This window comes from Natrix helvetica (assembly GCF_964273705.1).
Source record: "Natrix helvetica genome assembly, chromosome: 13".
NCBI lineage: Eukaryota > Metazoa > Chordata > Lepidosauria > Squamata > Natricidae > Natrix > Natrix helvetica.
The window spans coordinates 16,196,852-16,222,102 of NC_138557.1; the positions used below are offsets into that span (position 1 = coordinate 16,196,852).

The following is a 25,251-nucleotide window of genomic DNA, read 5'->3' on the forward strand; positions in this document are numbered from 1 at the left end:
TCAGGCCCTCAGGCTTTCTGCCCTGAAGACCAATCCCAGCTCCTGGGGCTCCTTCTAGTCGGGCCAGGTGACATGGAGTATAAACGCACGGAAGCCAGAAAGTCCTGTCCTTGTCTGTGGAGCTCATAATGCTAGAAACGAGCTATCAGGTTATGTGGAATTTCTGGGAGTGCATGTGCTTGCTCCTCACTGTCAAATCAAACCTAAATAAAGACAACTGGACTTTTCTTTTTCTTTTCCCATCACCTCCAAAAAGCTTCTTCAGCTCTGACTGGATGGTGGGGGATGGGAGGATTTATATTCCTTGCATTCAAAAGGATGCAAATGACCAGCTGCCTGCAAGGAGTATAAATCCTTCCATTCCCCACCATCCAGTCAGAGCTGATGAAGCTTCTTGGAGGTGATGTGAAACGTCTCCAAAGAAAAGCCAGAAAGTCCAGTTGCCTCTTGGAAAAGCCCCTTTGGGACAACCGTGACCCGGAGGACTGAGAATCTCCATAAACATGGTTCCTGTCTAGCCCTTTCAGTTAGTTTTCAAGTTAAATATGCCAATTATTTAACAATTGTTTTGTCTTCCAGCTGAAAGAAAAACTGGCCGTGTTGAAAAGAGAATACAACAAAACATTCCATAGGCTGCAGGTGGGTAAATGAAAGGGATTCTCTGCTGAAGGACGAGCTCCTCATTGGGGGAAGGCTTGAGGGGCAGAAATCAGCGGAAATTGACTAATGTCACATTGACTAAGAAGAAAAGCAGCGTGGCTGACAACCTTCTCTTCTTTCCACAGCGTGCCGAGAGAGCCGCAAAGGTTAAAAATCACACCAAGAAGACAGTTGCAGAGCAAAACCAGCTTCTTGGGCAGGAGGAAGCTGGGAAGAGCTGTGCAGGTAACCCTGAGACAGCCTCTGTTGGGCTCCTTGTACAAAGAATTGGGGTGAGGGCCTCCAATGGATCTTGAGTCCTAGTTGACTCCCTCCGATCAGACCTGCTTGGCACCTCTGGGGATGCCAGGCCCTCCTTTTCTAGCACCCCCTCCCTTTTATGCCCTGGGTTATGGAGGCTCAATTCTGCTGAGCTCTGTGCTCCCCAGGGGAAAAGAAGCTCCCCAAGAACTTTGTCCTTTGCAGGAGACCTCAGTCAACTCTCTCCAGAGCCCCCGGAAGAGGGTCGGGCTGGAACGTCCTGCCCAGGCAGCACTGCAGAAGCCACCCCTGTCCTTTTTAAGTCCGGGCCCTTTGAAGGCAGCTTGCCAGAAACATCAGGCTCCAGAAGGACCCATCAGTCTGGCCGGAGGGTGCTCTTTAATTCTGCAGAGCCGCCTCTGGCGAGGAACTGCAGCTTCACCAGTGAAACCGCCGGAGAGCAGAGAGGAAGGCTCTCTTTGGGCCGGAGGGGAGGAAGGGCGTGGGAGGGGCCTGGGGGAGAGCATGAGAGGGCCACAGACCGAGGCTCGGAGTCCCCAGGCTTTAAGGGGAGCAGCAGCCTCTTGGACCCTGGCCAGGGGAGCCCCCCCGAGACCTCCCTGCAGGCTGGCCAAGGAGGAAGGGGCGGCACTACTCCTACAATGTCAGATGCAGACTCTGAAGCGGGCATGCTGGTGCAATCCGGCAGTCCCGGGGCAACGCCAGAGCTTCCTTCTTTCCTGCCACACGCGAGTCGAGGATCTTCCCTTGAGCCCCTGAGCCAAGAGAGCCTTTCTGGTCTGGAGGACTCGGCTGCTGCCGGGGGGTCCTTATGTGCCAGCGAGCGGAACGAGCAGAAGGGAGAGGAGCAGCCTGGCTGGGGGGTCAGGGAAGATCCAGGAAGATTGGCGGACTCAGCGGTGACCCCATGCGCTGCTCCAGGAGACAGGACTGTCCCCGATTGGCCCAGGGAGGACATGGGTCACGGAGACCCCCCCAGCAAGAAGACGAGTGGGGAGGACGGAGGGCCCAGCCTTGGCGTGGGGTCTCCCCCCGTGGAAGGAGTCACCCCCAGTAAGGAGGGGCTGAGCTCTTGCACGGTGGTTGAGGGACTCATGTTTCCCCTCGAGTATTACGTGCGCATGACACGGCGACTCTCCAGGCGCCAGGAGGAGGTGAACTTGGAGGCGGTCATGCAGAGCCAGCTGGGCAAGGGCAGAAAGGGCCGGAGGGTGGCCCACAAAGAGCAGGCGGCGAATTCGGCCCAGCCCTCCCAGGAGCCCCCCAAAAGTGACAATCGACTGAGCTCAACCCCCAGTACGCCAGGGGACGCCTCGGGCTCCCCAGCTCTCTCGCCAAAGAGCACCGGGTCCGGACTCAGCCAGGGCAGCAGGAGAAGGCTGAGGAGGAGGAGGAGGACCCAGCAGAGGACTTCCTTCAGCACAGGTCAGTTGGAGAACCTGGAAGGGTCGGTTCCACCTCCCCCCTGAGCATTTGTTCATCCTGCAAAAGGATTTCCTAGGGGGAGAGAAAAGGGCTTGCGTGGAAAGAAGGCAGCAAGCACAGAGGCAGGGAGGGGCTGGAGGGCCCAGTGGCCAGCCTGAGCTCTTTACCCAGCAGAGGGAGAAGTCCTGGAGGTGGTGGGGGGGGGGAATGGGGTCTCTGCAAGGGAACCTCTTGAGCAGACCGGGGATTCCCCTGGCTGGTCCTGCAGGGTGGGACCCTTTTCCCCCTTGGAACCCCCGGTGGTCTCCCTAAGATGCAAGGCAAGGTGTTGGAGTTCCAGATAGCACCCAAAAGTAAATCAGAGTCCAAGACAAAAGATTCCTCAAAGTTCCAATTTATGAAGAGAGCCATGTTGGCACATCTGGGGAAACCCGAATCTGAAAGGTTCCCGGTTTTCCCCACCCAGTCGAAAGTTCAAGATCTTTCCCTCACACCCATAAATCCATCCCATGGTCCAATCTCCCACTGCTGTGCTGGCAGTTCCACCCATCCAGTTCCGGTCAGGTGCAGAGGTGCAAAGGATGACCTTGGCTTTCTAGAAAGCATTTTGTTATGGCTACATAGCATCTAACTCCGTACAATCTCCTCTCCCACTTTCCCACAATAGAAAATGCATAGTAGAACAATAGAAAGTGTGGCAGGCCAAAGATCCAAAAGAAAAGATGGCTGCAGGCCTGACAGGTCCCAGGCGGCCTTCCTGCAGGGCTTATTCTGGGTTGGGCGGAGAGCAGAAGCCCCCTTGTGCCGAGGGCAGAGCCTCCCAGGCAGGCTGAATGGAGCCTCATCTCCCAGGACTCCCTCGGGGTGGGATGGGGGGGGGGCATATTGGCAGGTGCAATCAAAAGCAGCCACCTTATAGTTGAAAATAAAGGCATGTGAAGCAAACTCGCCTTGGGCGTCATTCAAAGACCGAGAGGGCCTCTGAGCCAAGGGTTTTCGGAAGTCTGGGGGAACGGGTCGCCCTCCTGTCTCCGTAGGAGAGAAACGAGGGGCGGCCTTTAAAGTCAATTCTTTGGGGGAGCTCAGAAATTGAGGTTTGGAAAAATAATTTTAAAAAATCTGCAAATTAGAAATTGAGGTTTGGGTCTTGCAAGTTTTTTTGTTTTTGTCCCATGTTTGCAGGCAGAGGATGCAGCCCACCAGCGGGCTCCCCCGGCCTGGCTTCTCCTGGTCTCCGGATGCTGGAGAATTCTGCTGCTGCTGCTGCTTTCCCTCTCCTTCCCCCGGGTGGGGAGGCATTTCGCCTCGGCTGGCTGCCCCCCGGCCTGCCGCACCAAGAGTTCCACCTGCCCGATAAAGATTTCGGCCACCTGAAGTCCAAGAAGCTCAACGTCTGTCCCGAGAAGCCACTGGGGGTCTGGGATGCTGGGGGATCCAGCGAGGGTCCTCTGAGCCCACCTGGGGGGGCTCCTCTCGAGGAAGGAGCAGCGTCGGGACAAATCCTCCTGTCAGGAATGAGGGGGACCCCCTCGGCTCTTTCCTCCCGTGTGTTGCTGCTCTCCCCGGCTTTGGACGGTGGGCAGAGCCTTTTGCAGACCCCTGATTTCCCCCTGGTGGGGGCGACCCCAGCACTCCCGGAGTCCTCCTCAGGCGCCCTTGGGGCCTCTCCTTCGCAAGCAGCCGTGGCCGTGTCTCCTGACCCAGGAAGGGGCCTGGGGCAGCCTCGCTCGCCGGGCCCAGCTGGAACTGACAAGAAGGCGGGGGAAGAAGCCGCCAGTCCATCCGAGGAGCCACAGGAGAGTGACAAGGAGCCCCCCAGGCAGGTAAAGGGGCTGCATGTGGGAGACCCAGGTAGCTGAGGTGAGACAACCACCTTGGGGAACGCAAAGAGGGCCTGGAGATGGCGCAGATGAAATGAAGATCTTTATATGCTGTGGAACAGGGGTCTCCAACGTGGGCAACTTTAAGACTTGTGGACTTCAACTCCCAGAGTTCCTCAGCCAGCTTTGTTGGCTTAGGTTCTCTGGGCGTTGAAGTCCATAAGTCTTAAAGTTGCCCACGTTGGAAACCCCTGGTTTATAGTCATTATAGTCACTTGCTAACTACCAGTATTCTAACTAGCAGTATTTTTAAATCATGATTTTAGGACATCTATCTATAAATAGATGTTTTATATATCTATAAAATATCACATACAATAATGCTGCCTTGCTTTGTGTTTTTATAAAGTATCCGATGCTATCAAGCAGAGGTCTGTCTCCAAACCTTTAAGACTTGTGGGCTTCAACTCCCAGAATTCCATCATGGCTGGCTGGAGAATTCTGGGAGTTGAAGTCCACAAGTCTTAAAGTGGCCACGGTTGGAGACCCCCTGCTGTGGAGCATGTCTCCTTGCACCCTCCTTGGCTGCCCCCCCCCCCCTTTACAGAAGGTCATTCCTGTTCTATTTCTCTCCCTTATGGACTCAGTTTTTCCTTTGTCTCAACGGCCGGTCATTTTGCTCTGGCTTAGTCCTCAGTCTGTAGATTTTACTCTCCTTCTGGGCGTCAGACTCCCTGTTGGGATGGTCAGTGGCCGCCCCCCCCCCAACCCCGCCCTGACTTTATTGGCTGCCCTTTTGTCCAACAAACTGACCTCTGGGGGCAGCTGGATCACCGGCTGGTGTGTTAGAACTCCTCCCTGACCCAGGCTGAAGAGTTTAATATGGGTGTTGGGCTTCTAGAAAGGAACGTTTCATTTTGACAAACACATTCTACTCTTACTATTCCCCCTCCCAATTAGCCCACTAATGAAACAGCATAGTAAAAGGAGAGAGTGTGTGGCAGGCCAAAGATCCTGGAAGGAATAGGACTGCAGGCCTGGCATGGGAAGCAGCCTGGCTTCCCTGGGCAAAGCCTGTTTTAGGGTAGCAGGGGGCTGCAGCTCAAAGCATTTTGGGACCACCATCTTGCCTTTCCGAGGAGTTGGGTTCAGTTGGTGAACTTTCCTGCCTGCCACCCTTTTTTCCATCAGTCCCAGAGGTGAGTTCCTACCGGTTTGGCCGAATAGGGAGTAACTTGGCAGCCTGGTCGCTGGAACTGGCAAAATCCAGGCCTGCCACACCCCCAAACTGGCTGTCTCGGCACCCTAAGTTTTTTAGTACTCAGGGATGTGCCTTGCGTGCTTGATGCGTAGCGTGCATCAAGCGCGCAAGGCAGATCCATGAGCAAACCAGCAGTAGCAGCAGCCGTAACCCACCCCTGGTCAATCCCAAATGGAGAAACGGCCCTCCGGCGATGGAGCCTGGTGTCCCCTGCAGGGCAGGCCCTCCCCTGCTCTTGCTGGGGTGCGGAGGGAGCCGCGTTCCAGGGTGCAGCTGCTGGCCAGAGGGCACCGGGGGAGTCTGGCCTGGGTGGGCATCATTTCTTGCCCTTTGTCTCCCCAGAGCGGCCCAGCAGAAGAGCTCCAGGGGGAGGCACCAGCGGCCACTGCGAGAGAAGGCAACCTGAAAATGACTTCAAAGCTGAAGGTTAAAGGAGAAAAAGAGTTAAAAGCATTTTTGTATCGTTTGCCCTGCTAATGGAGTATCTGTGGCACCCATCCTTCCTTGGGGGAAGCTCTTTCCTCTGGAGCCCCCAGGCCAGGGCTGGGCTTTACCTGTAGGGACTGGCACAGACCTGGGTCGCTCTGCCTTTGACTGGGCTGGCATTGCAGCCGAGCAGGCATTTGGCAGAGTGGGGCTCTTTCCAGCAGCAGCAGCAGCCCTTCCTTGGTCCTGTGACGGAATCGCCCTGTGGCAGGCGCAGAAGGGAGAGGGTGGGGTGGGGTGGGGTGCATGGACTGCAGTTCTTGCGGCTTTTGCTGGCCAGGTTCCCTCCTGAAGGGGGAGGGATGGGGGAGATAGAAGACGCTTGTTTCGTCTTCAGGCAAGCCTGGAGATCCCTGCAGTGCCAGTGGGGCCCAAGGGCTTCTAGGCCCAGGTGCAGAGACCTAAGGAAGCCTGTCTGTCAACTGATCATCATTGGCTTATTTATTGCATTCCTTTACATCCTGCTTCCCTCCCGAGATCCTGGGTGGGATAAAAACAAAATGTCCTAAAGGTAGTCCTTGACTTAGGGCCAAAATGGAATTTCCATCAGGTGTCATGATGGTCAGAAGTTGAAACACCCATGCAACCAACCCTATTTTATGACAGTTTTTGCAATGGCTGTTAAGTAAAACAAACCCAGCAGTCATTGAGAGCCAATTTTACAATCGTTGAGCAAATCCACTGTCTGCAACGGGTGCATTTTGGCAGAAATCAGAAGTCAACAGCAGTTCCCAGCAAAAAGAGAAAGAAAAGTCAAATTGTGGTTGTGTGGCTGGGATGCTGCAAATGAACGTAAATGCAGGCCAGTGTCCAAGGGCCCAAAATGTGATCACACAACTGTGGGGAGGGGGCTTCTTTGGGAACTTTGGATCTGGGTCATCAGGGCCTTTCGTGGGGTCCATTGTAACTTCAGTCGGTCTCTGAGTGAGGATTCCATGTATCGTCTCATGAAAGATGGGCCACAAAAGCATTTTCATGGCAGCCTTCAAAGGCCAAGGAAGCCATCAGTCGGAGGCCAGAGCAAGAAGGCCAAGCGGGTTGGGTCCAGTGGAGGGTTGCAGGCGGTATGCCCTAGCACGGGAGTACTGGAGCCTGCCTGGAGCACCGGGTACCATTCCGGTATGTGCTCTGTAGGGCCCACCTGCCCGCCCAAGCTCCTTACCTGTCCTTTAAGCCTTCGGCGCTTCCACGCATGGCGCATACGGCACCTGCAGGATGCTCTGACGAGCAGCTGGAGCGTCGCAGGCAGGTACGACGCGTGCGTCCATGTGGGCGATGCCGGGCCCGTTCCAACTGTACCGATTGTAACGGGATCCGGAACTCACCACTGGTCGGGTCCCTCTGGTGAGGCAGGGCCTTTGGGATTGTGCAGGTGGGCCAAATGGAGGAGACCCTGGGCGGTGCCTTGCGGGGCGCTCTGGCTCTCTCCGTGCGGTTGGCTCTTGCCGGCCTCAGCTCCTCCGAATCACCCTGCCTCCCCCCCCCCCCCGCTGCCCCCCAGGACGGCTCCGGCTCCTGCTTGGTGGACATGAGCGCTGTGTGGTGGGAAGCAGCCGACTTCGCAGAATTGTGCGTTGTGACAGCCGAGGAAACGTCCATTTCTCTCTGGAGGCCTCTGGAACTTGGCCAGTGGGGGACGGTGCACACCTGGCCCTTTGCAAAGGTAAGCGAGGCCGCTGCTGGGCTGGGCAATGCTGCCCTGGGCCTGCTGCCCTGTCCCTCCCACCCACCCCTCCAGCTGCAGTCTTTTCGGGCGGAAGCCTGGTGAAAGATTCAGCCCTGCCTTTAGCAAAATTGTGGGTGTCGCTTGGCTAGGTGGGCCTTTAATGTCTCCAGGGCTCTGAATGGTTTCTTTTTAGGACAGGGAAGAGCCGTAAGCTTTAGAACAATAGATGTCCCGACAATATAATATGCACAATATAAAATACCATATACGGTAATGCCGCCTCACTTTGTGTTTTTGTAAAGTGTCTGATGCGATAAAGGTATAAATAAAGTTTGTATTATTGTATGTATGTATGTATGTATGTGCACATGTGTGTGTGTGTGTGTGTGTATACTCCAAAAATATGGTAATGGTTGTGTGTGTGTGTGTATACATATATACATGTATGTATGTATGTATGTATGTATGTATGTATGTTGTGTTACAACCCCTGGTATACCCAAATACAACACGTATGTATGTATGTATGTATGTATGTATGTATACACACACACAAACACACACAACCATTACCATATTTTTTGGAGGATACAGACACACACACACACACACACACACACACACACATATATATATATATATATATATATGTTGTAATTGTACTGATAAATGTAAATAAATGTAAATAAATGTAACACAAATACATATATATATATATATGTATGTATGTGTATGTATATATATATATATATATATATATGTATGTGTATATATATATATATATATATATATATATATATGTATGTGTATATATATATATATGTATATATATATATATATATATATGTATGTATGTATTATGTGCGTGTGTGTATATATATATATATATACACACACGCACATAATATATATATATATATATATATATATATATATATATATATATATATATATATATATATATATATATATATATATGCTGGTCTTGTTGTATTCGGGTCTTTTCCCATGTAAGATTGAGATGTTTTGGTGAGGTCTCACTCACCATCTTCAGGCTGGGTTTGGGCTTAAAGTGTGGTCGCAGCTGCCGTCTTCCTACGCTTTAAGCCCAAAACCCAGCCTGAAGATGGCAAGTGAGACCTCGCCGAAACGTTGCCAAGACAACCTCAATCTTACATTGGAAAATACTCCAAAAAATATGGTAATTGTTTATATATATGAATAGATAGATAGATATGCAGGTTTTGGTGTATTCGGGTCTTTTCCCGTATAAGATTGAGAGTATCAATCTTACACGGGATCAATCATGGGAAAAGACCTGAATACACCAAAACCTGCATACCTGTACCCGTGAAAATCTACGAAAACAAATATATATGTGTGTGTGTGTATGTATGTATATATATATGTATTTGTGTTACAACCCCTGGTATGCCCAAATATTCTCCCTTTATTTATTTATCAGCACAAACACAACACACACACACACACACACACACATATATATATGCTGATAAATAAATAAATTTGGGCATACCAGGGGTTGTTACACAAATACATATACACACACACACACACACACACACAATTACAGTGTTTTTTGGAGTAAAGACACATCAAGATTTTGAAGAGGCAAATTAAAAAAAAGTTTTTGCATTCTGCAGATCTCCCAAAAACGGGTCTGTTTTTCGCTCATCCCCCCCCCCCCCCGGCGCTCTCTGAAAGCCCCGGGAGGCCAAAAATGCTGTATTCGGTGTATAAGACGCACCCAGATTTTCACCCTCTCTTTTGAGGGAAAAAGGTGCGTCTTATACTCCAAAAAATACGATACATGCCCGGAGAGGAGGGGGAGGTCTGGCCCAGAAGGGAAGGGCTATTGATCCTGCTGCTCTCTTTTCCAGCTTCCAGTTCTCCAAATCGTTCCCCTCTCGGGGGCTCACAGTGTGGTGTGTGCAATGCTGGGGCGCCTGGAGACAGCCGAGATAAGGTAAACGACTGCTCCTGTTACACAATTTTGTTTCCGTTTGGAAACCACTTTTGGACTTTGTGCTCGAGGTGGAAAAAATGAAACTTTGATTTTGGGTTTTGCCAATGAAAAAGGTTTGTTGTTATAGGAATGGCTCTCATTATATTAAAGTAGAGAGTTGAGGTTTGATGCTGTTATCTTATTCTACTGCACCAAAAGGAGGTGGACATTAACACTCTTTTCTCCCTTTTCTCCTACACTTTTCTCTTCCCCTTTTCCTCCCATTATTTCCCATCATTTTCTTTTGTATTTTTCATTTTTTATATAAACTCAAAAATTTTGAGACTGGTTATGCATTTCAGCAACAGAGTCTAATGCAGGGGTGTCCAAACTTGGGAACTTTAAGACTTGTGGACTTCAACTCCCAGAATTCCCCAGCCAGCATGGCTGGCTGGGGAATTCTGGGAGTTGAAGTCCACAAGTCTTAAAGTTCCCAAGTTTGGACACCCCTGGTCTAATGAATCCTGAGGTGCTTAGAATGCTGTGGGCTTTCGTTCTCAGAGTAACACCAAAATTTGGTTTGCTGCGATTTTTTTTCCTTGAACCAAATCAGGCCATTAGGTCCAATGCACGAGAGGAACAGTTTGCTGCTTTTGCATATTTCAAGCAATTGTATACAACTTTGCATTTAACGGACGTCACCCTTTGCACAAGACAAAGCACCTGAAGTTTCCCTGGTTTTGTTTCTGCAAATTCTGCGAATCTTCCTCCATCTCATTCCTACCACAAATATTAAATGAAATAATGATAGTTACATTTTTTTTCTTTTTTCTGACCCTGTAAATCCATTTTTATCTTGGTGGAGTCGGGGCGATTGAACAGAGCTGAGAATTTACTGGCTGGATGCCCTTCCTGATACCTGTGTGGAGATCGCAGCAGATTATTTTCTCTTTGCACCGTGATAAACTGGTCCCAGCCTAGAGGATAAGACTCTTCCTCAGCAGGGGGAGCCTCCGTGGAAAGCCTTCTGTTGCCTCTGCTACTATGCAGGCTCTTGCTGACCATCTGGGGGGATGGGGGATGGGCATGGAGAGATCAGAAGGACATGAATGAATGTCCTTGGAACATCCCATCCAAGATCAGCCTCAACGGGGTCTCAGAAGACCCTCCAATCACGACCCTGTCGGGAATCAAAGAGGACTCAATCAGGTGGCTTCTGGCCTCTTCTTGGGGTTGTGTCTGAGTCTGTCTCACCCCATCCAGAACCAAACACTTCCAGGTACCAGGACAGGACTTCTGCCGTGTCTCTGCTTGGGCTGGGGTGGAGAGGGACAACTGGACGTGGTCAGCACGTGGATGCCCCTCACCCCAAGCTGGTGGCAGAACGAAACATTCCTTATTCCCTGTAATCTTATTGAAACTCCAGGGTCCAAATTTGCCATTTATAGGTTTAGCATTGCAGATTGGAAGCCTTTGATGGGCAAATTCCATAGCCTGTTTTTATTTTTTTATTTTTTTTACAAAAAGTGTTTTATTAGATAAACATTAAAAGCATTGGACATAATGCGACATTTCTGGCATAAACGTTTCCATATAGTGATTAGATCTTACAACAATTAAGTTTTATATCCATTACATAAGTAATGGATACCTATCCATTGATCCTTTCGTTTATATAATTGCAAATACATATCCGATTTCTACCTATCATACCTTCTTAATACCATATTTTCCAATTCTTGTCTGTGTTTTTCTGTCCCGGCCTTTCCCCTCATTTCTAACCACCGGTACCGTTTTTATGGTAAAAACCAGACAGCTTTTTTTGTTTTGTTTTTTGCAATAGCATGTTGGTATTTTTATTGGTGTATTACTCCCATCTTAGAGCTTTCCTGCATAGCTGTAAATGGATAGCCCCTTGTTAACTGGTTTTGATGTTGCATGTAAGTAGACCCGAGACCCTAGCTGTCACTCTGCTTCGCTTACTTACTGTCGGCTGCCATGGAAATGGGGAGGGTGGGGGCGTGGTGTTTGGGATGGGAATAAATGGTACAGGAGTGATATGGAAAAGGGAGTTTTCTTCTCACCATCTTCTGCGCATGCTGGTGGCCGGTGTTTGGATCTGGTCAAGGCCAACTATCCTGCATGCCAACATGACGATGCCTTTTGGAGATGCGCCCCACATGACACCTAAGGGAGTTGCAGATTGGACACTGGGGTGGGGGTCGTTGGAGGGAGGGGGATGGGTTATCATTTGATATGTATTTGTTTGCGCCTTCCTGGCTCAGATCTTGCTTTACTTTCGCTGCTATCTTTTCATAACCAGTAAAAGTATTTTAATTCCACGAACAATGGAGTTAGGAGTTTTCTTTCTTGGTTATTGAGGGAGGCACGCCTGACACTAGCAGACTTCTCTTCTTCTAGGCTTCTGTTCCATCCTTCTGAAGATGGCTGCGCTAAGGAGGACCTGCTCAAAGCTGGAAACATAAACGCCGTCCTTGGCCTGACCGATAGGAAGCTGGTCAGCAGCTGTTGGTCACTGCAAGGCCAAGACGTGGAAGTCTTTTCTTTCTCTGAGATGGGAAGGTGAGGAATGAAAATGGTCAACCTCTCAGGGAAGATCACCAGTTCAGAAGGTCTCTTAGAAATAGGCAAGATCAAGGCAGCAGGGAAAGAAATCGAAAGGAGGATTTGATCTGTGCAAGCGGGTAATAATTGGGCTGAGCATGTCGGCAGTGAATTCATTTTCCATGCTATAAACCAGGGCTCCCCAAACTTGACAACATAGCTGGCTGGAGAATTCTGGGAGTTGAAGTCCACAAGTCTTAAAAGTTGCCAAGTTTGAAGACCTCTGCTATAAACTGAAAATCAGGAGAAACTGCTGCTTTTGAAGGAGTCACAGGGGGGGGTGAAGGGGCTTGGATGATCTCTTCCCTCACGCCATCGCTCTGCTAAACACCTAACTCCCTCAGCACTGTCCTGTGCCTAAAGATATTTACCCATGTAGGAGGGCCCTATTGCTGTTACCCTTCTCATCTTTCCTACTACCTTCTCCTATTGATTAGGATTCATCACTTCTTTGTATCTTATGAATTATTATTGTATCTTACGACTTACAATCTATGACATCACTTGGTTGCTTGTATGTACTTTTACACCGGAGACAAATTCTTTGTGTGTTCAATCACATTTGGCCAATAGAGTGTTTTATTCTGTTTTATTCTGTTCTGTTCTATTCTACTCTATCCTAACCTATCCCATTCTATCCTATCCTCCCATTCTATCCTATCCCATTCTATTCTATTCTCTCATTCTGTCCCATTCTGTCCTATCCCATTCTATTTATCCTATTCCATCCCATTCTATCTTATTCTATCCCATTCTACTCTTTTTTTTTTTAAATAAAAATTTATTGGTTTTTCAACATTTATAGGGAAAAGGGTAAATGGACAGGTATACAAATTTTGGCAGTTGCAAAATGTGGCAGGCGTCCCTCCCTCCATACTCATAGTATACATTTATATATAATGCATTGGTATATAATTGATTACAATCAGCATATTAGTTCTATTACTAAATTCAATCAGATTAGACATTACAGTATAAAATCCAGATATAATTCCATTATCACTTTCGGTCAGTTTATAATAATATGATTTTCTTGTTTATTTTTGTGATCTGAGTCTTCTTGCTATTGCCCCATCTCCCTCCACTGGCAGAGCTCTGGCCCCTCCCGTGTCCTGCGTGTCCGTTGTAGTGTCTGGTGTTTTCTCTAGGAGTGTTTTATTTTTTTCCATAAAGGCCTGCGCCTCTATGGGTGAATTGATTCTGATTCTTGTCTCCTCCCAGAATATCAGCATACCTTCAGGCATCAACCATCTAAACCACACCCCTTTCTGGTATAATTTATTCGCTAATTGCGAATAATTCTTCCTTTTTTCTCTAATCTTCTTAGGGATCTGCTTCAGAATGGTTATCTCCATATCATGGTATGTCAATGCTTGCCCCCTTTGTACACCCAGAATTTCATCTCTTGTGCTTTTTCTAAGAAATTTAATGTGAACCTCCCTAGGTACATTGTGTGTTCTAGCATAAGCTGAGTTCACTCTATAAACCAGGTCTATATCCCACCCCATCTGTTGTTTTTCTTTGTGTGTGTAGTCAGCCAGGATGTTTGTCATGATGTCCCTTATGTTTTCCCCATCTTCTTCTATAACATTTTGAAATCTAAGGTAATAGGACATTCAAATTCTATTTTCATCTGTTGGATGTCAAGATCTTTGTTCCCTTTCTGCACAGCTTCTACCCCCCCCCTCACCTCCTCCACCCCCCCTTCCACAAGATTCAGTCTTTGTGAGTTCTTATATATTTGGGCTTGATTTTCTTTAATTTCATCTTTCATTTCCCTTAGCTGTTTCTTGATTTCCTCTTGGCCCTGTAGAATTTGTTGAAGCATTTGTTGAAAGTCCATCTCTGTAGTCTTAGGTTGCATCAGTTCTGATATCTTTGACTGTGTGGCTGGACTGGATGTTGCGGATGTTGGAGCAGAAGTGGCAAAGCCAGGTTTTCCAGGAGGTGGTCTTTTAGATGCCATCCTTTATAATGTTAGAAGTTCAGTCCATATATAAGATAGACAGTTAGAAAAGAAGGGTAGCCAGGTGAGTCTCGGGAGCAGAAGAGCCAGGCAGAAGAGAGTCTCTCTAATAAGTCTGGCAGTAGATAGAAAGTTTCCCCTAGGAAGTTTAAAAAATACCAATCCACAAGAGATTCCTCTGGGAAACACGGAGACAAAGACCGGAAGCCTGAATTTTAAAGGTGGAGTCAAGTTTCACAGTTCATAAAGACAACGGAAGTGTGCCATCCTGCCCTGCCAGTTTTGGGCACAGAGGCATAACAAAGTTTTAAAAAGTTCCAAAAGTCCTCAAATCACAGTAATATGTAGCGATAAGTTGAAGAGAAAATCATCTCAGCCTGGGTGAGGCTTCATTCGTTGGCTCTCCCCCCTCCTCCTTCCCCGGGGGCTGAGAGCAGAATTGTTCCTCGCCGCTTGTCCAAGGGGGGGGGGAAACCCCCCTCCCTCCAGCCGCGCCTCCAAAATGCTCCGAAAGTAAAAATCTTTTTAAAAAGCTGAATAGTTCTTCATGCAAAGTAGGGAATGAAGAGAGAAGCAACCTCACCGCACTGCAGCCGCTTCCTTCTATTGTTGCATTCTCCAGTCGGCTTATAGCGAGGCGCGAGGCGCAGAAACGCGAAGCGCCCTCCGAGCTTGCTCCCCGGTGCCTTGGGCGCGTGAGAGACCTCCCGCCGGCCGCCGCCGCTGCAGGAGTCCTCCGCGATGCCGCCCCTCCGGCAGGACCCCTCTGCGGGGTGTCCTGTGCCCCCCAAGGAGTGGGGAAGCCCACCGGGGAGCCGGAGCGGGCAAAGAGCTGCCCGTCGCCGCCGCCGGCGGAACCGGAACTCAATCCCATTCTACTCTTATCCCATCCCATCCTATCTATCCCACCCTATTCTATCCTATTCTATTCTATTAATATTCTACTCTACTCTGTACTATAGTAATACTGTACTCCTACTCTACTCTACTCTATCTCTCTACTCATTTTCCATCCTACAAACAGACTCTGGAAACCAGGAGAGCCTGTATGGGTATGTTTAGCTTAAGAGAAAGAAGGACGAGGGGAGACATGATAACCAATATCTCAGGGGTTGCCCCAAAGAAGAGGGAGTCAAGCTATTCTCCAAAGCACCTGAGGGTAGGACAAGAAGCAATGGGTGGAAACTAATCAAGGAGAGAAGCAACTTAGAACTGAGGAGAAATTTCCTGACAGTTAGAACAATTAATCAGTGGAACAGAAGTTGCCTCCAGAAGTTGTGAATGCCCAACACTGGAAGTCTTTAAGAAGATGTTGGATAGCCATTTGTCTGAAAGGGTACAGGGTTTCCTGCCTAGGCAGGGGGTTGGACTAGAAGACCTCCAAGGTCCCTTCCAACTCTACTATTGTATTGTATTGTATGTCTTGCAGGAGCCATAAAAGGGGGGCTTTGATGCCCCCGGAAGAGACCGTCGTGGCTTTTTCCAGTGTGGCTGGACTGCAGGAGGCTCTGCTTGGAATGACTGCCATGAACTGCATTGTCCTCTGGTGAGCCCACAGGCTGCTCCGGCCCAGCTATTTTCCTTCATTAAAATTCCGACAGTTCAACAAAGATGTTACAGTAGATAACACATACAAATGTATGTATAAACTATATTGCTATTGGAAAAAAAATGCTCAGTGCATAAATGGAAAAGTAATTGAAAGGGGGTGGGGGGAGTGAAATAATTGGAAAAAAAAAATTCAGAAAACTAGGAATAAAACAAAAATTCTAATATCTCCAGTACAAAAGTTTTAATTATGTGTATACATACAGATTCTTTGCAATTCAGATTTTACAAATTTACAAATAGGCTGAGACCATGCAGAACTAAATATTGTCCTGTCCAGCCTCTCAGTTGAAAGTCAGTCTTTGGACATGCTCCGTTGAACCAAAATAAACATTGATTCAGAGTTGGCATTCAGCAGGTTCTGACCAGTTGTGGAGAACCGGTAGCCGTCAGCTTCCTTCGTCAAGAAGCACTGATTTATCGGGATTGCTTATTTGATCGATATTATACCTGTCAGGCTCCCTTCTCTGGTCTCTGCCGGGCTCGTCCTGGCCAGGCAGCTGAAGGGACCAGGATTCCTCCAGGGCTGAGCTCACGGTGGCCTTTTTGCCTTCCACAGGAACCTGGGAACCGGGCAGCTGCTGAAGAAGATCCCGGTGGAGTGGTCCTTCCCTGCGTCCGTCTGCCACAAGGCCTACTCCGACTCGGTAGGTGCTTCCAGGTCCCCCCTGGGAAAGGCAGGGAGGCCTTGGGGGGGGGGGGCTTGTGGCCTTCCTGGGGCTGAGCTTCTCAGTCCCTGCTTTGGCTTTTTCTGAGAGCACCTTTGAGGCAGGAGTGAGAATGTGGGGTCTGCATGTGCGGGAGCTCGGATGAGGAGGAGGTGCGGCTCCTTTGGGAAGTGCAGGTAGTCCTCGACTTTTGACCAATGAGGTGCACCCCTCCCAAGCTTACTGCAGTAATCTGAGATCCGACTCCAGCCGAAAGTATGCGTGGAATGCGCTCCTGCCCCCTTCCCTCACCACAACAACTTTAGGAATTGACAGAGAGGCAGTTTGGTGTAGTGGTTAAGGGCACTGGCATCTGAACTCTAGTCCTGCCTGATAGATGTAGAGGCCTTTGTCCCATCCGCCCTTCTCAGCCCCAGGAAGGAGAAGACAATGACAACCATTTCTGAAAAAGTAGGCAAACAGTCCCGCTGAGACCCCTCCGGGCAGCCTCCCACCTAAAGGCATGTGAAAGAGGAAATACTGGTACTGTTCAAAGAGTATCTTGAGGTGATAACTGGCCTCCCCTCAGTTGCCCAGCCCTCTTTGTGCAGCCCCAGGTTCAGTGTTTTTAGGAGCCGCCCTGTGAAGGTGTGTCTTATCTGATCGGCGGCAGAGCTGATGCCCCCCTGGGCGTTTTCTGTCTTGCGGATCAGGGCCTCCTCTTCCTGGTCTTCAGCCACCCACAGGCCAAAGACAGCCAGCAGCCTGGGAACCCCGCCTTCCAGATGGTTGCGCTCAATCCCAAGACCGCCAGAAGCTCTGGGGTGATGCTCTTGGCCCCGCCCCCCGGCATCCAAGGAAGGCAAGTCGGGGCGGGGGGGGGGGTTGGCTGCTCAAAACTCAGCTGCTCGTAGCCAAATTAATTAGACAATGGGAAACAGCCCGCTCTGCAAGCAGGCAAAGGAATCGTGGCCCAAGCAACCCCCAGTGGAGGAAAGGGCTCCAAGGCAAAAAGCTACTGGTTGCTTTCATTCCCAGCTGGCTTCCCCCGGCCTGCAGTCCACAAAGGCCCCATCCTGTGGCCGGAAATGCACTTTGGGGGATGACCCATAACCTGCCAGAACCATACGGAGTGGCCCTTTCCCTCCCTAACTCTGCCCCCTTCTTACGGCGTTTTCTGGAGGCTGAGAGAGGAGGACGGGCTTCCCAGAGAGGCTCCATTGTGGGGGTCTCCCGTTTACCACTTTGATTCTGCTTTATCTGAGCTTCCTTTTTACACTTCTCTCCAAACAGCCACCATTCATTCATTCATTCATTCATTCAATTCATTCAATTCATATGCCGCCGTCTCACTGTCCCGAGTCTTCTAAACCTGAGTGAGCCCCAAGCAGGCAAGAGACGGGGGGCTCCAAAGCCTTCAGCCTCCCAAAGACACTCTTTCTGGTCTTCCAGGTACTTGGAGCGTGACGTGAGGGGCTCTTCGGCAGCAGCTGTCTTGGCATCTGGAACCATCGCGGTGTGGGATTTATTTCTGGGGCAATGCACTGCGTTGCTGCCCCCCAACTCTGGAGGCAGCTGGTGCCTGGCCAGGTGGTCAGTCACGGACACTTGCCTGCTGGCTGGGCAAGAAGATGGTTCGGTTTACCTCTATAGGTACACAGGGGGGCTCCACCCCAGTTGAGAGGCCTACAGACTCTGGAGCCGAGTCCCTCGGAGGGCAGTTCAGGGACACGCTGAAGCTCACAAGGGTGGCGCTGTGAAGTGCCATCAAGAAGATCCAGTTTTGGCAAAGGGACTCAGAAATGGGCGTGGTCACAATTCACCTGGAATGTTCCTTCTGCAAACAGGCCAGAATTAATGGGAGCTACTGGTTGGCTGCTGGCGTGGCCTCTTTTTGAAGCTGTTGCCCTTCAGCTGTTAAAAGAAATGAAACTTATAAAGCAACTGACACATTTCCTTGACTGTTCTTGAATACGTGATGAGTTTTTTTGTAAAATGTTAGAAGTGACAGGGGATAACATGACAGTAGAATGTTATTTTTCAGGAAGATCCAAGTACATTCCTGATACTTTTTTTTAAGCGAATGCAGAGGAACCTGTGAAGCGGCTTCTGTGCCTGTGAGTGGGGTGTTCTGCTACCTGGGATATTGCAGGGATATTTAAATTTATGCCACTCTGCCCGCCCACACCCACCTTTGGCGCAATAAATAGGGAATGAGGATTGGCCCCGGGGGCTCAGCTGCACTGCCTACACCCGGGGTTAGAATGCCCCTTTCCGTGTGAAGCCGCCGTCAGAGGAAGGAAAGAACTGGACTTTAGAGCAGCTGTGGCTGGGATGGACTGTGGGAAAGCTACACTTGTCAGTTTATCTTGTCCCCAGAATATTTCTCGTTAATCCCTCTATCCGGATCACAGCTAGTTCAGCTAGCCAAAATACAGCCTATTAACGGACAGGACAGGCTATAAAAGGCAGGCAAAACCAGGCACGAATAAGTGGCGAGAGATATAAGGGGGAGGACTTGAGGTCATTTATCTGGACCTAAAAGATGAGTTTCTCAGCACCTCCGGCAGCGCTGCTGTGTATAATTGGCACGGAGGGTCCCCAAAGAGGCAGCCTTGGGCTATTCCATAACTGAATAATCAGGTGACCCCAATCCTGCATTGAGGCTGGATGGGGATGAGGGAGCCAACATTCCCTTGTCAGCAGCTCCGGGTGCCAAACTCTGCACAGTGGGTCGTACCGCTGAATTTGGGCACTGCACGTGCCGGGCGGAATCTAATTTTCCCCTTTTATGTTCACACTGCAGTGTAACATTGCTGACTGCATTGTGTAGACCAGGGGTGTCCAAACATGGGAACTTTAAGACTTGTGGACTTCAACTCCCAGAATTCCCCAGCCAGCATGGCTGGCTGGGGAATTCTGGGAGTTGAAGTCCACAAGTCTTAAAGTTCCCAAGTTTGGACACCCCTGGGTGTAGACCCATCTTTTGCCCTCAGTGTGGTTGGGATGTGGGTTTTTAAAAGAAGACATTGAAGTGTGTACCATTGTGCCAGTTATGTTTGTTCCCAACCCGACATTGAGCTTCTGTGGGTGAGGAGACGGTTTCCGTGTCCTGTTTCTTGCTGACCGCTCTGTCTACGGCCATCGAATCCTCTCTCTTCTGACTGACCCTTTCTCCAGCAGTGGCTGCATCAGCTCTGCAGAGACAGCCAGTGGGTAATAGCTGTGCCACGGCTGCCCTCTGCTTGCCCATGGGTCACCTTTGTCTCCTACCCTGTCCACATACCGACTTGACTCCAATGTGCCTCAATGAGGCCTAGCAATCGTTTAGCTCAGTTTGGCTGAGCAAGCCCAATCTGCGCCCGTTCTCTCATCTCCATTCCAAGCAAGTGGCAGGTATCCCCCCAGGTGTTTTGCTTCCCCTGTGTGCCAGCTGCCTCTGCTCTGCACAGGGAGGAAGCAGTGTTGGGCCAGTCACTGTCAGCCTGACCCACCTCACAGGGTTGTTGTAGGAAAATAAGCAGGAAGGAGTATTAGGTTTGCCACATTTATGAACATAAGGACAGAATGTGAGTAAAACTGAGGAAATGGTGGGTGGGAATGATGCAAGCAGCGTGTACAACATCCCTGCAGTGCAGTCCAGCCCTGGTTTCTTAGTGCTTTATTATACAGGTGTGTTGAAAGGAAAATCCTTCTGGTTCAGTTCCAAGCTGGAAATAGAATGGAGCCTGATTGGAAAGAAAGTCAATTTATTGATGAACAGAACCAGCAGGGTTTGGGGTTCTGGGGCCGTGGAAAAAATGGTTGGATGGATCTTTATAGTTACTGCAACTTTGAAGTTTGGGCAATTGGGGCTTTGGGTTCTGAAAGGGGGTTGGTGATTCTCATTGGGGCCCATAGCTACGTCCCATGTTAAGTTTTTGGGAGAGGGGCTGCTTGTTCTAATCCTATCGCCCTGCTTTTGTTAGCGGTCTAAATTGCTGTAAGCGGTTTTTGAAATAGCCCGTCTTGAATGGACTTCTGCTTTGCTTCTGAATGGAGCCATCTAGGTAGTTGCTTCCTCCTTCAATAAGCGCGCGATCGCCTTAAGTGCTGGCATCCGCTGTGGGCTATTAAGAAAGACCGGGGGCTGCTTTCTGCCTCTATAGAACACGCCCCTCCACTTCTTGGGGGAAATATAATATTTTGCCCCTTTTAATATTCCCCAAAATATTTCATTCTTCGAGGGGGCTGGAGAGGCAAAAACCGATGCCGTCTTTCTCTTGGGGTCTCGCGCAACAAATTGGGCTCTGCAATCCGAGGATCCTTGTCTCGCTTTTCGACGCAAAGGCCGCATCCGCATTCGAAAGAGACACGCCCCCGCGAAAGGCTCTGGCCGAGGGACTGGGTAGAAATGGCAACATTGTAGCTGGGCTCGCAACAATGGCGGCCGCCTGGCCGGCTTCACTCCGCGGAGGCTGCACGCGAGTGGCGGATGGGGCCGGATTCACACGTGACGAGCGGTCCCGCCCCCTCCCTCCCACCCCTTCCCTCTCGCCGCGAGGCCTGCCGGGAGGAGGAGTCCCCCCGCCCTTGGCGCAAAGGGCGCATGCGCACAGGGTCAAGATGGCGGCGCGTGTGCTGCTCCGCGCCGTGGCCGGGCTCCGTTTCCAGCGCCGCCCGCTCGTCCTGCGGCTGGGCGCGGCGGGGACGCGTCGGGGCCTGGCAGGGGCGGCCTGGGCAGGGCTGCAGCTGCCGGCTCCGGCCCAGCGGCCTGCCTGGGTCCGCGGCTACTCGGACGCGCCGACGCTGACCTTGAAGAGCATCCACGACCAGGTGCTCTACGTGCTGAAGCTCTACGACAAGATCGACCCCGAGAAGGTGGGAGGGGAGGGGGCGCCGGGATGGGAGGGGGCGCCGGGGGGAGGGGAGGGGGAGGGCGAGGGGGAGGAGCGGCAGCCCCTCTGACCTGCCCGGTGGTCGCCCTGCAGCTGACGGCGGAGGCGCACTTCATGAAGGACCTGGGGCTGGACAGCCTGGACCAGGTGGAGATCATCATGGCCATGGAGGACGAGTTCGGTAAGCCCCCGCCCCGCCTCGCCCCCCCTCCTTCTCCCACCCCCCAGGGAAGCCCAGCCGGCGAAGGTCATTGCGGCGTCCGCTTCCCAGCCGCCCCCGAGGTCGGATCGGGAGGCAGGATTTTGGGTGCTGGCCCTGTTGAATTTCCCGCCTTGGGAAAGGCCTCAGCAGCCCCCGGGTCTCTGCCCAGGAAGGGGCTTCCAACGACTGACTGACCGGGGCGTCAGGCTTCTGTGTCCGCCTGCCCTGTGTGCCGCAGCGTCTTAGTCTGATTATGGGACCATTGCGCAGGTCTAGAAGAATGGGATGCAGGCGGCATTGAGCTTTGTGCCAAAGATCTTGAGGGGGGGGGGTCCAGGAGAGACGCCGTTGCTTGGTGGGTGGAAGGCCCTGCCTCTTCTCCTCTCTGCTCAAGAAAGGATCCTTGGCATTTCCAAAGGAAACGCTTATTGAGAGGAAAGTGATAGCAAGACAAAAGAAAGCAAGATCTGAAGATCCCCGGCAATTCCGTTAGGTTAAAGCAGTTAGAAACCCCTCCCCTCAGTTTGAGTGTTGAATAATAAGCCAATCCACAGGTGTGAAGTTGTTTTGAGAATCTGAGCAGGCTGAGGCGGCTTGCTGGAGGCTCAGGAGCCAAAACAAAACAGATGGCCCTCCCCCTTACCTTCCCAGGAAGGGAAGTCAAAGTACAGGTTAGATAGGCACCACGAAAAAAGGTTATAAACTGAGGAATGCCCCAGGCCCCCCTCCCCACCAGAATGGCAGTGCTCTGGGACCTTGCTGGGTTTGGGCTTTGAGTTCTACAGTATTCTCCCCTCGGAGGGATGGGCCTGACATCTCTCCTCCCCCTGAGGCCGTGGAATTGGCCTTGGACCCTGTGGGGTTTGTTGAGCAGAGGGATGGAGCCTTCAGGCCAAGATTGTGGTTCCTGGTCTCACTGACTGAAACTTGGGCGTCTCTGAACTTAAAGGAACCAAATCTTTTCCAGGGTTTGAAATTCCAGACGCGGCAGCAGAAAAGCTGATGAGTCCTCAAGATATCATGGATTATATTGCTGATACGCAAGACGTGTATGAATGAGCTGCTCTAGCGGAGTAAGTGGACACCGTTTTGCAATGCTGTTGTGCAGTGAAGTCTGCAAGAGGGGATTGAACCAGGGAGCAGGTCCCATCGTGGGAGACTTATGTGTGAGACCACGGTGATGGTAGTTTGTTGGCCTGCATTTCAGTCTAGGAAGGTGGGTTGCTGGCTGGGAGGAGAGAGAATCTGCATTGGGAGCAAAGCCGCTCTTGGTCAGCATCCTTGGACAGAGTGTGAGAAAGGATTCCTGCAACGAGAGGAGGTTAGACTAGATCAGGGGTGTCAAACTCAATTTCATTGAGGACCACATCAGGGTTGTGTTTGATGCTTGATCGGGGGGGGGGGGGGGAATTGGGGAGTGTTGGGGTGGGTGGGGGAGAGCCCTCTGCAGCCTCCTTCAGCTCTCTGCCAGCAAAAAGCGTAGCCACCCAAAGCTCCATTTTTGCTGGCAGAGGCACCGAGGCCAATCCTTTGCTGCTTCCAGGATGGGCCCGTGGCCCCGTTTGATTAGACCCCTGGTCTGGGTGATCCCTAGCATCCTTTCCAAGTTTGCATTTTATGATTCCATGATAATGATATATTGGAAAACTGGATGGGAAGGAGGGAGCAAACAATAGCAGCAGTAGGGGCAGGAAAGCACAGAGGCTCAGACGGTGAAATCTGTTTTTTCTTCTTAAATGCTGAGCATATCAGAAACAGGAAAATTAGCGCTTGCAATTTCATGATGGGATTGAAACCTCCGTGCCCAGGGCGTTCCCGGGATGGATTGTGGAATGCTAGTGTGAGCTGCAGGAAGTGAAATCAGAGATGGCAGAGAATTCCTACAAAACTGCAGGCTGCCCGGCAATGAGAACAGGCACTGGCCCAGAGCACCTACAAGGCAGAGGTTCACCAGGGCAGAATAAGGGGCTGCTGTGCCTTTTACAAGCAAAAACCTCCTTGTCTGTCTGTGTTTGATGAGGCAGAAAACCATTCTTGCTTTGGCTGATGAATGCTGGGATGTGGGAGCCTCCATTCATCATGGCAGCAAAAGGGGGAGGAAGCAGCATGTCCTGCCTTGGGACAGCACAGCTTTGGTTGGCTTACTTTTATGTTCAAAAGGGCAGCTTGATGATCACAGACAAATTATTTCTTTTAATTCTGTAGCTGCCCACCCCAACCAAGTGATTCTGGGTGGCGAACAGTTCTAAAACAAAACACAGTTTAAAATAGTATTAAAATGCATAGATTCTGTAGCTGAGAAAAGTATCATAATTGTCAGGATAGCTGAGGAACCCCAGTCCTGGGCACATAGCCGGGTTTTTAAAACCTCATGAAAGGCCAACAGGATTGGGCTCAGTCTGATCCTTGGAAGGAGGAGAATGTTCCAGAAGGCAGGGGCTACAGCAGAGAAGGCGCCTCTCCTCCTCCTCCCCACCAGCCAACATTCCTTGGCTAATGGGACCCTCGGCTTCCCCATCCTGCTGGATCGAATTGGGCAGATAGAAAGGACTGGGCTAAGATGGTCCCTCAGATAACCTGGCCCCAAGCCATGGACAGCTTCAACGGTGACAATTTGGTTCCTTGGGAAATCCTGCGTGGCTTAATAACCCTAACCCTTGAATTGCACCCAGAAACACAGTGGCAGCTCGTGAAGTAGCGGTTCCACGCGTTGAATATCCAACATCATTTACTATCCCTGCAGCTGCATCCTATACATGTCGAAGCTTCCAAATGCTCTTCAAGGGCAGCCCCATGTAGAGCACATTGCAGTAGTCCAGCCCGAACGTGCTCAGGCACACGTGACTGAGCAGAGCCTCCCAGTCCAGGAACAGGTGCAACTGATGCACAACCTGAAGGTGTGCAAAGGCCCTCCTGACCACGCCTGGTCCCTGCTCTTCTATCAGGAGCTGTGAACCCAAGGCCACCCCAGAATTGCCCCCTGGAGACGTCTGTCTGGGCGTGTTCAGCGGGCCATGCCCTCTCCCGGGAGTGGAGAACCACACAATGGATTCAGATGCATTTGGTTTGACTCCCTAAACGGGCTCATTGGGAGCCTCGCCCTTCTGGATGAAAATAGTGGTCTTACCAAGGGATCTCTCATTGTCAAATGGCATCTGCCTCTACTGGAATATGTGCCTTTGGGATATTCTATTCTGCCAGCACATATTCCAGCACTGAGAAGTTCCCCGAGGATGGGCTCCAACAGGAGACCAAAAGCTCGGAAGAGTAAATCTCTGGTCCCAGTGACCGGCCCAGATTCAATCTTGCAACATGATCCTGGGACGTGGTTATTTGTCTTCATGTGTGATCTCTCATTGCTTGGTGGAGCCAATAGGAACTGGCTGCTCTTGAGGGTGATTAACTCTTCTGGGGATCCTATGCAAACTACAGGTATTCTCTCTCCCTGCCATGCCCACAGGTGTCCCTTCCCTGTTTTGTTCCGAGAGCTGGACGAAGATGGAGGAGCCTGGCAAGCCACCCCCTTTGCGGTTTGGAATCCCTGTGGCTCTCGAGAGTTTTCTTTGTCCTATTTAAAGTTGTAAATGTTGGCCTTCAGAATAAATATGAAAAATTCTTACGCCTTTTGTTTCACTGTCGCTGTTTTTAATGCTATGTTTCTCAAGACTTCCCCTCTGATTTGCACCATCCCCGCCTCACCATTCGAAGGTCTCCTGGAGCGCAGGAGGTTCTGGTTGCAGTTCGTGGCTTTGCCGCAGAAGGTCTAACTAATGCTAACGGG

General features: G+C 50.5%; 2 protein-coding genes across 2 annotated transcripts in view; both read left to right on the plus strand.

Moving 5' to 3' along the window:
• The window catches only part of PKD1 (polycystin 1, transient receptor potential channel interacting), a 184,869-nt gene extending 166,517 nt beyond the window's left edge, over positions 1 to 18,352 (plus strand). Inside the window, exons 45-56 of the mRNA XM_081965355.1 lie at positions 580 to 639; positions 786 to 885; positions 1,126 to 2,346; positions 3,529 to 4,169; positions 5,770 to 5,853; positions 7,415 to 7,576; positions 9,481 to 9,566; positions 11,967 to 12,128; positions 15,566 to 15,682; positions 16,304 to 16,391; positions 17,105 to 17,253; positions 17,844 to 18,352. Of these exons, the coding sequence (XP_081821481.1) occupies positions 580 to 639; positions 786 to 885; positions 1,126 to 2,346; positions 3,529 to 4,169; positions 5,770 to 5,853; positions 7,415 to 7,576; positions 9,481 to 9,566; positions 11,967 to 12,128; positions 15,566 to 15,682; positions 16,304 to 16,391; positions 17,105 to 17,253; positions 17,844 to 18,072 (3,099 nt within the window). The 3' untranslated portion in view covers positions 18,073 to 18,352. The remainder of the gene's footprint in view (positions 1 to 579; positions 640 to 785; positions 886 to 1,125; positions 2,347 to 3,528; positions 4,170 to 5,769; positions 5,854 to 7,414; positions 7,577 to 9,480; positions 9,567 to 11,966; positions 12,129 to 15,565; positions 15,683 to 16,303; positions 16,392 to 17,104; positions 17,254 to 17,843) is intronic.
• Positions 18,353 to 20,951: 2,599 nt separating this feature from the next.
• Positions 20,952 to 25,089, plus strand: NDUFAB1 (NADH:ubiquinone oxidoreductase subunit AB1). The gene is made up of 4 exons (XM_081965759.1): positions 20,952 to 21,251; positions 21,362 to 21,449; positions 22,438 to 22,543; positions 24,931 to 25,089. Exons 1-3 carry the CDS (start codon positions 20,997 to 20,999, stop codon positions 22,527 to 22,529), a joined length of 435 nt encoding a protein of 144 aa, XP_081821885.1. The 5' UTR covers positions 20,952 to 20,996; the 3' UTR covers positions 22,530 to 22,543; positions 24,931 to 25,089.
• Positions 25,090 to 25,251: the final 162 nt, after the last annotated feature.

Coding starts and splice junctions, on each gene's coding strand:
- NDUFAB1 (XM_081965759.1), top strand. CDS start 20,997: ATGGCGGCGCGTGTGCTGCTCCGCGCCGTGGCCGGGCTCCGTTTCCAG. Junction 21,252..21,361: donor ACAAGATCGACCCCGAGAAG/GTGGGAGGGGAG, acceptor GTCGCCCTGCAG/CTGACGGCGGAGGCGCACTT. Junction 21,450..22,437: donor GGCCATGGAGGACGAGTTCG/GTAAGCCCCCGC, acceptor AATCTTTTCCAG/GGTTTGAAATTCCAGACGCG.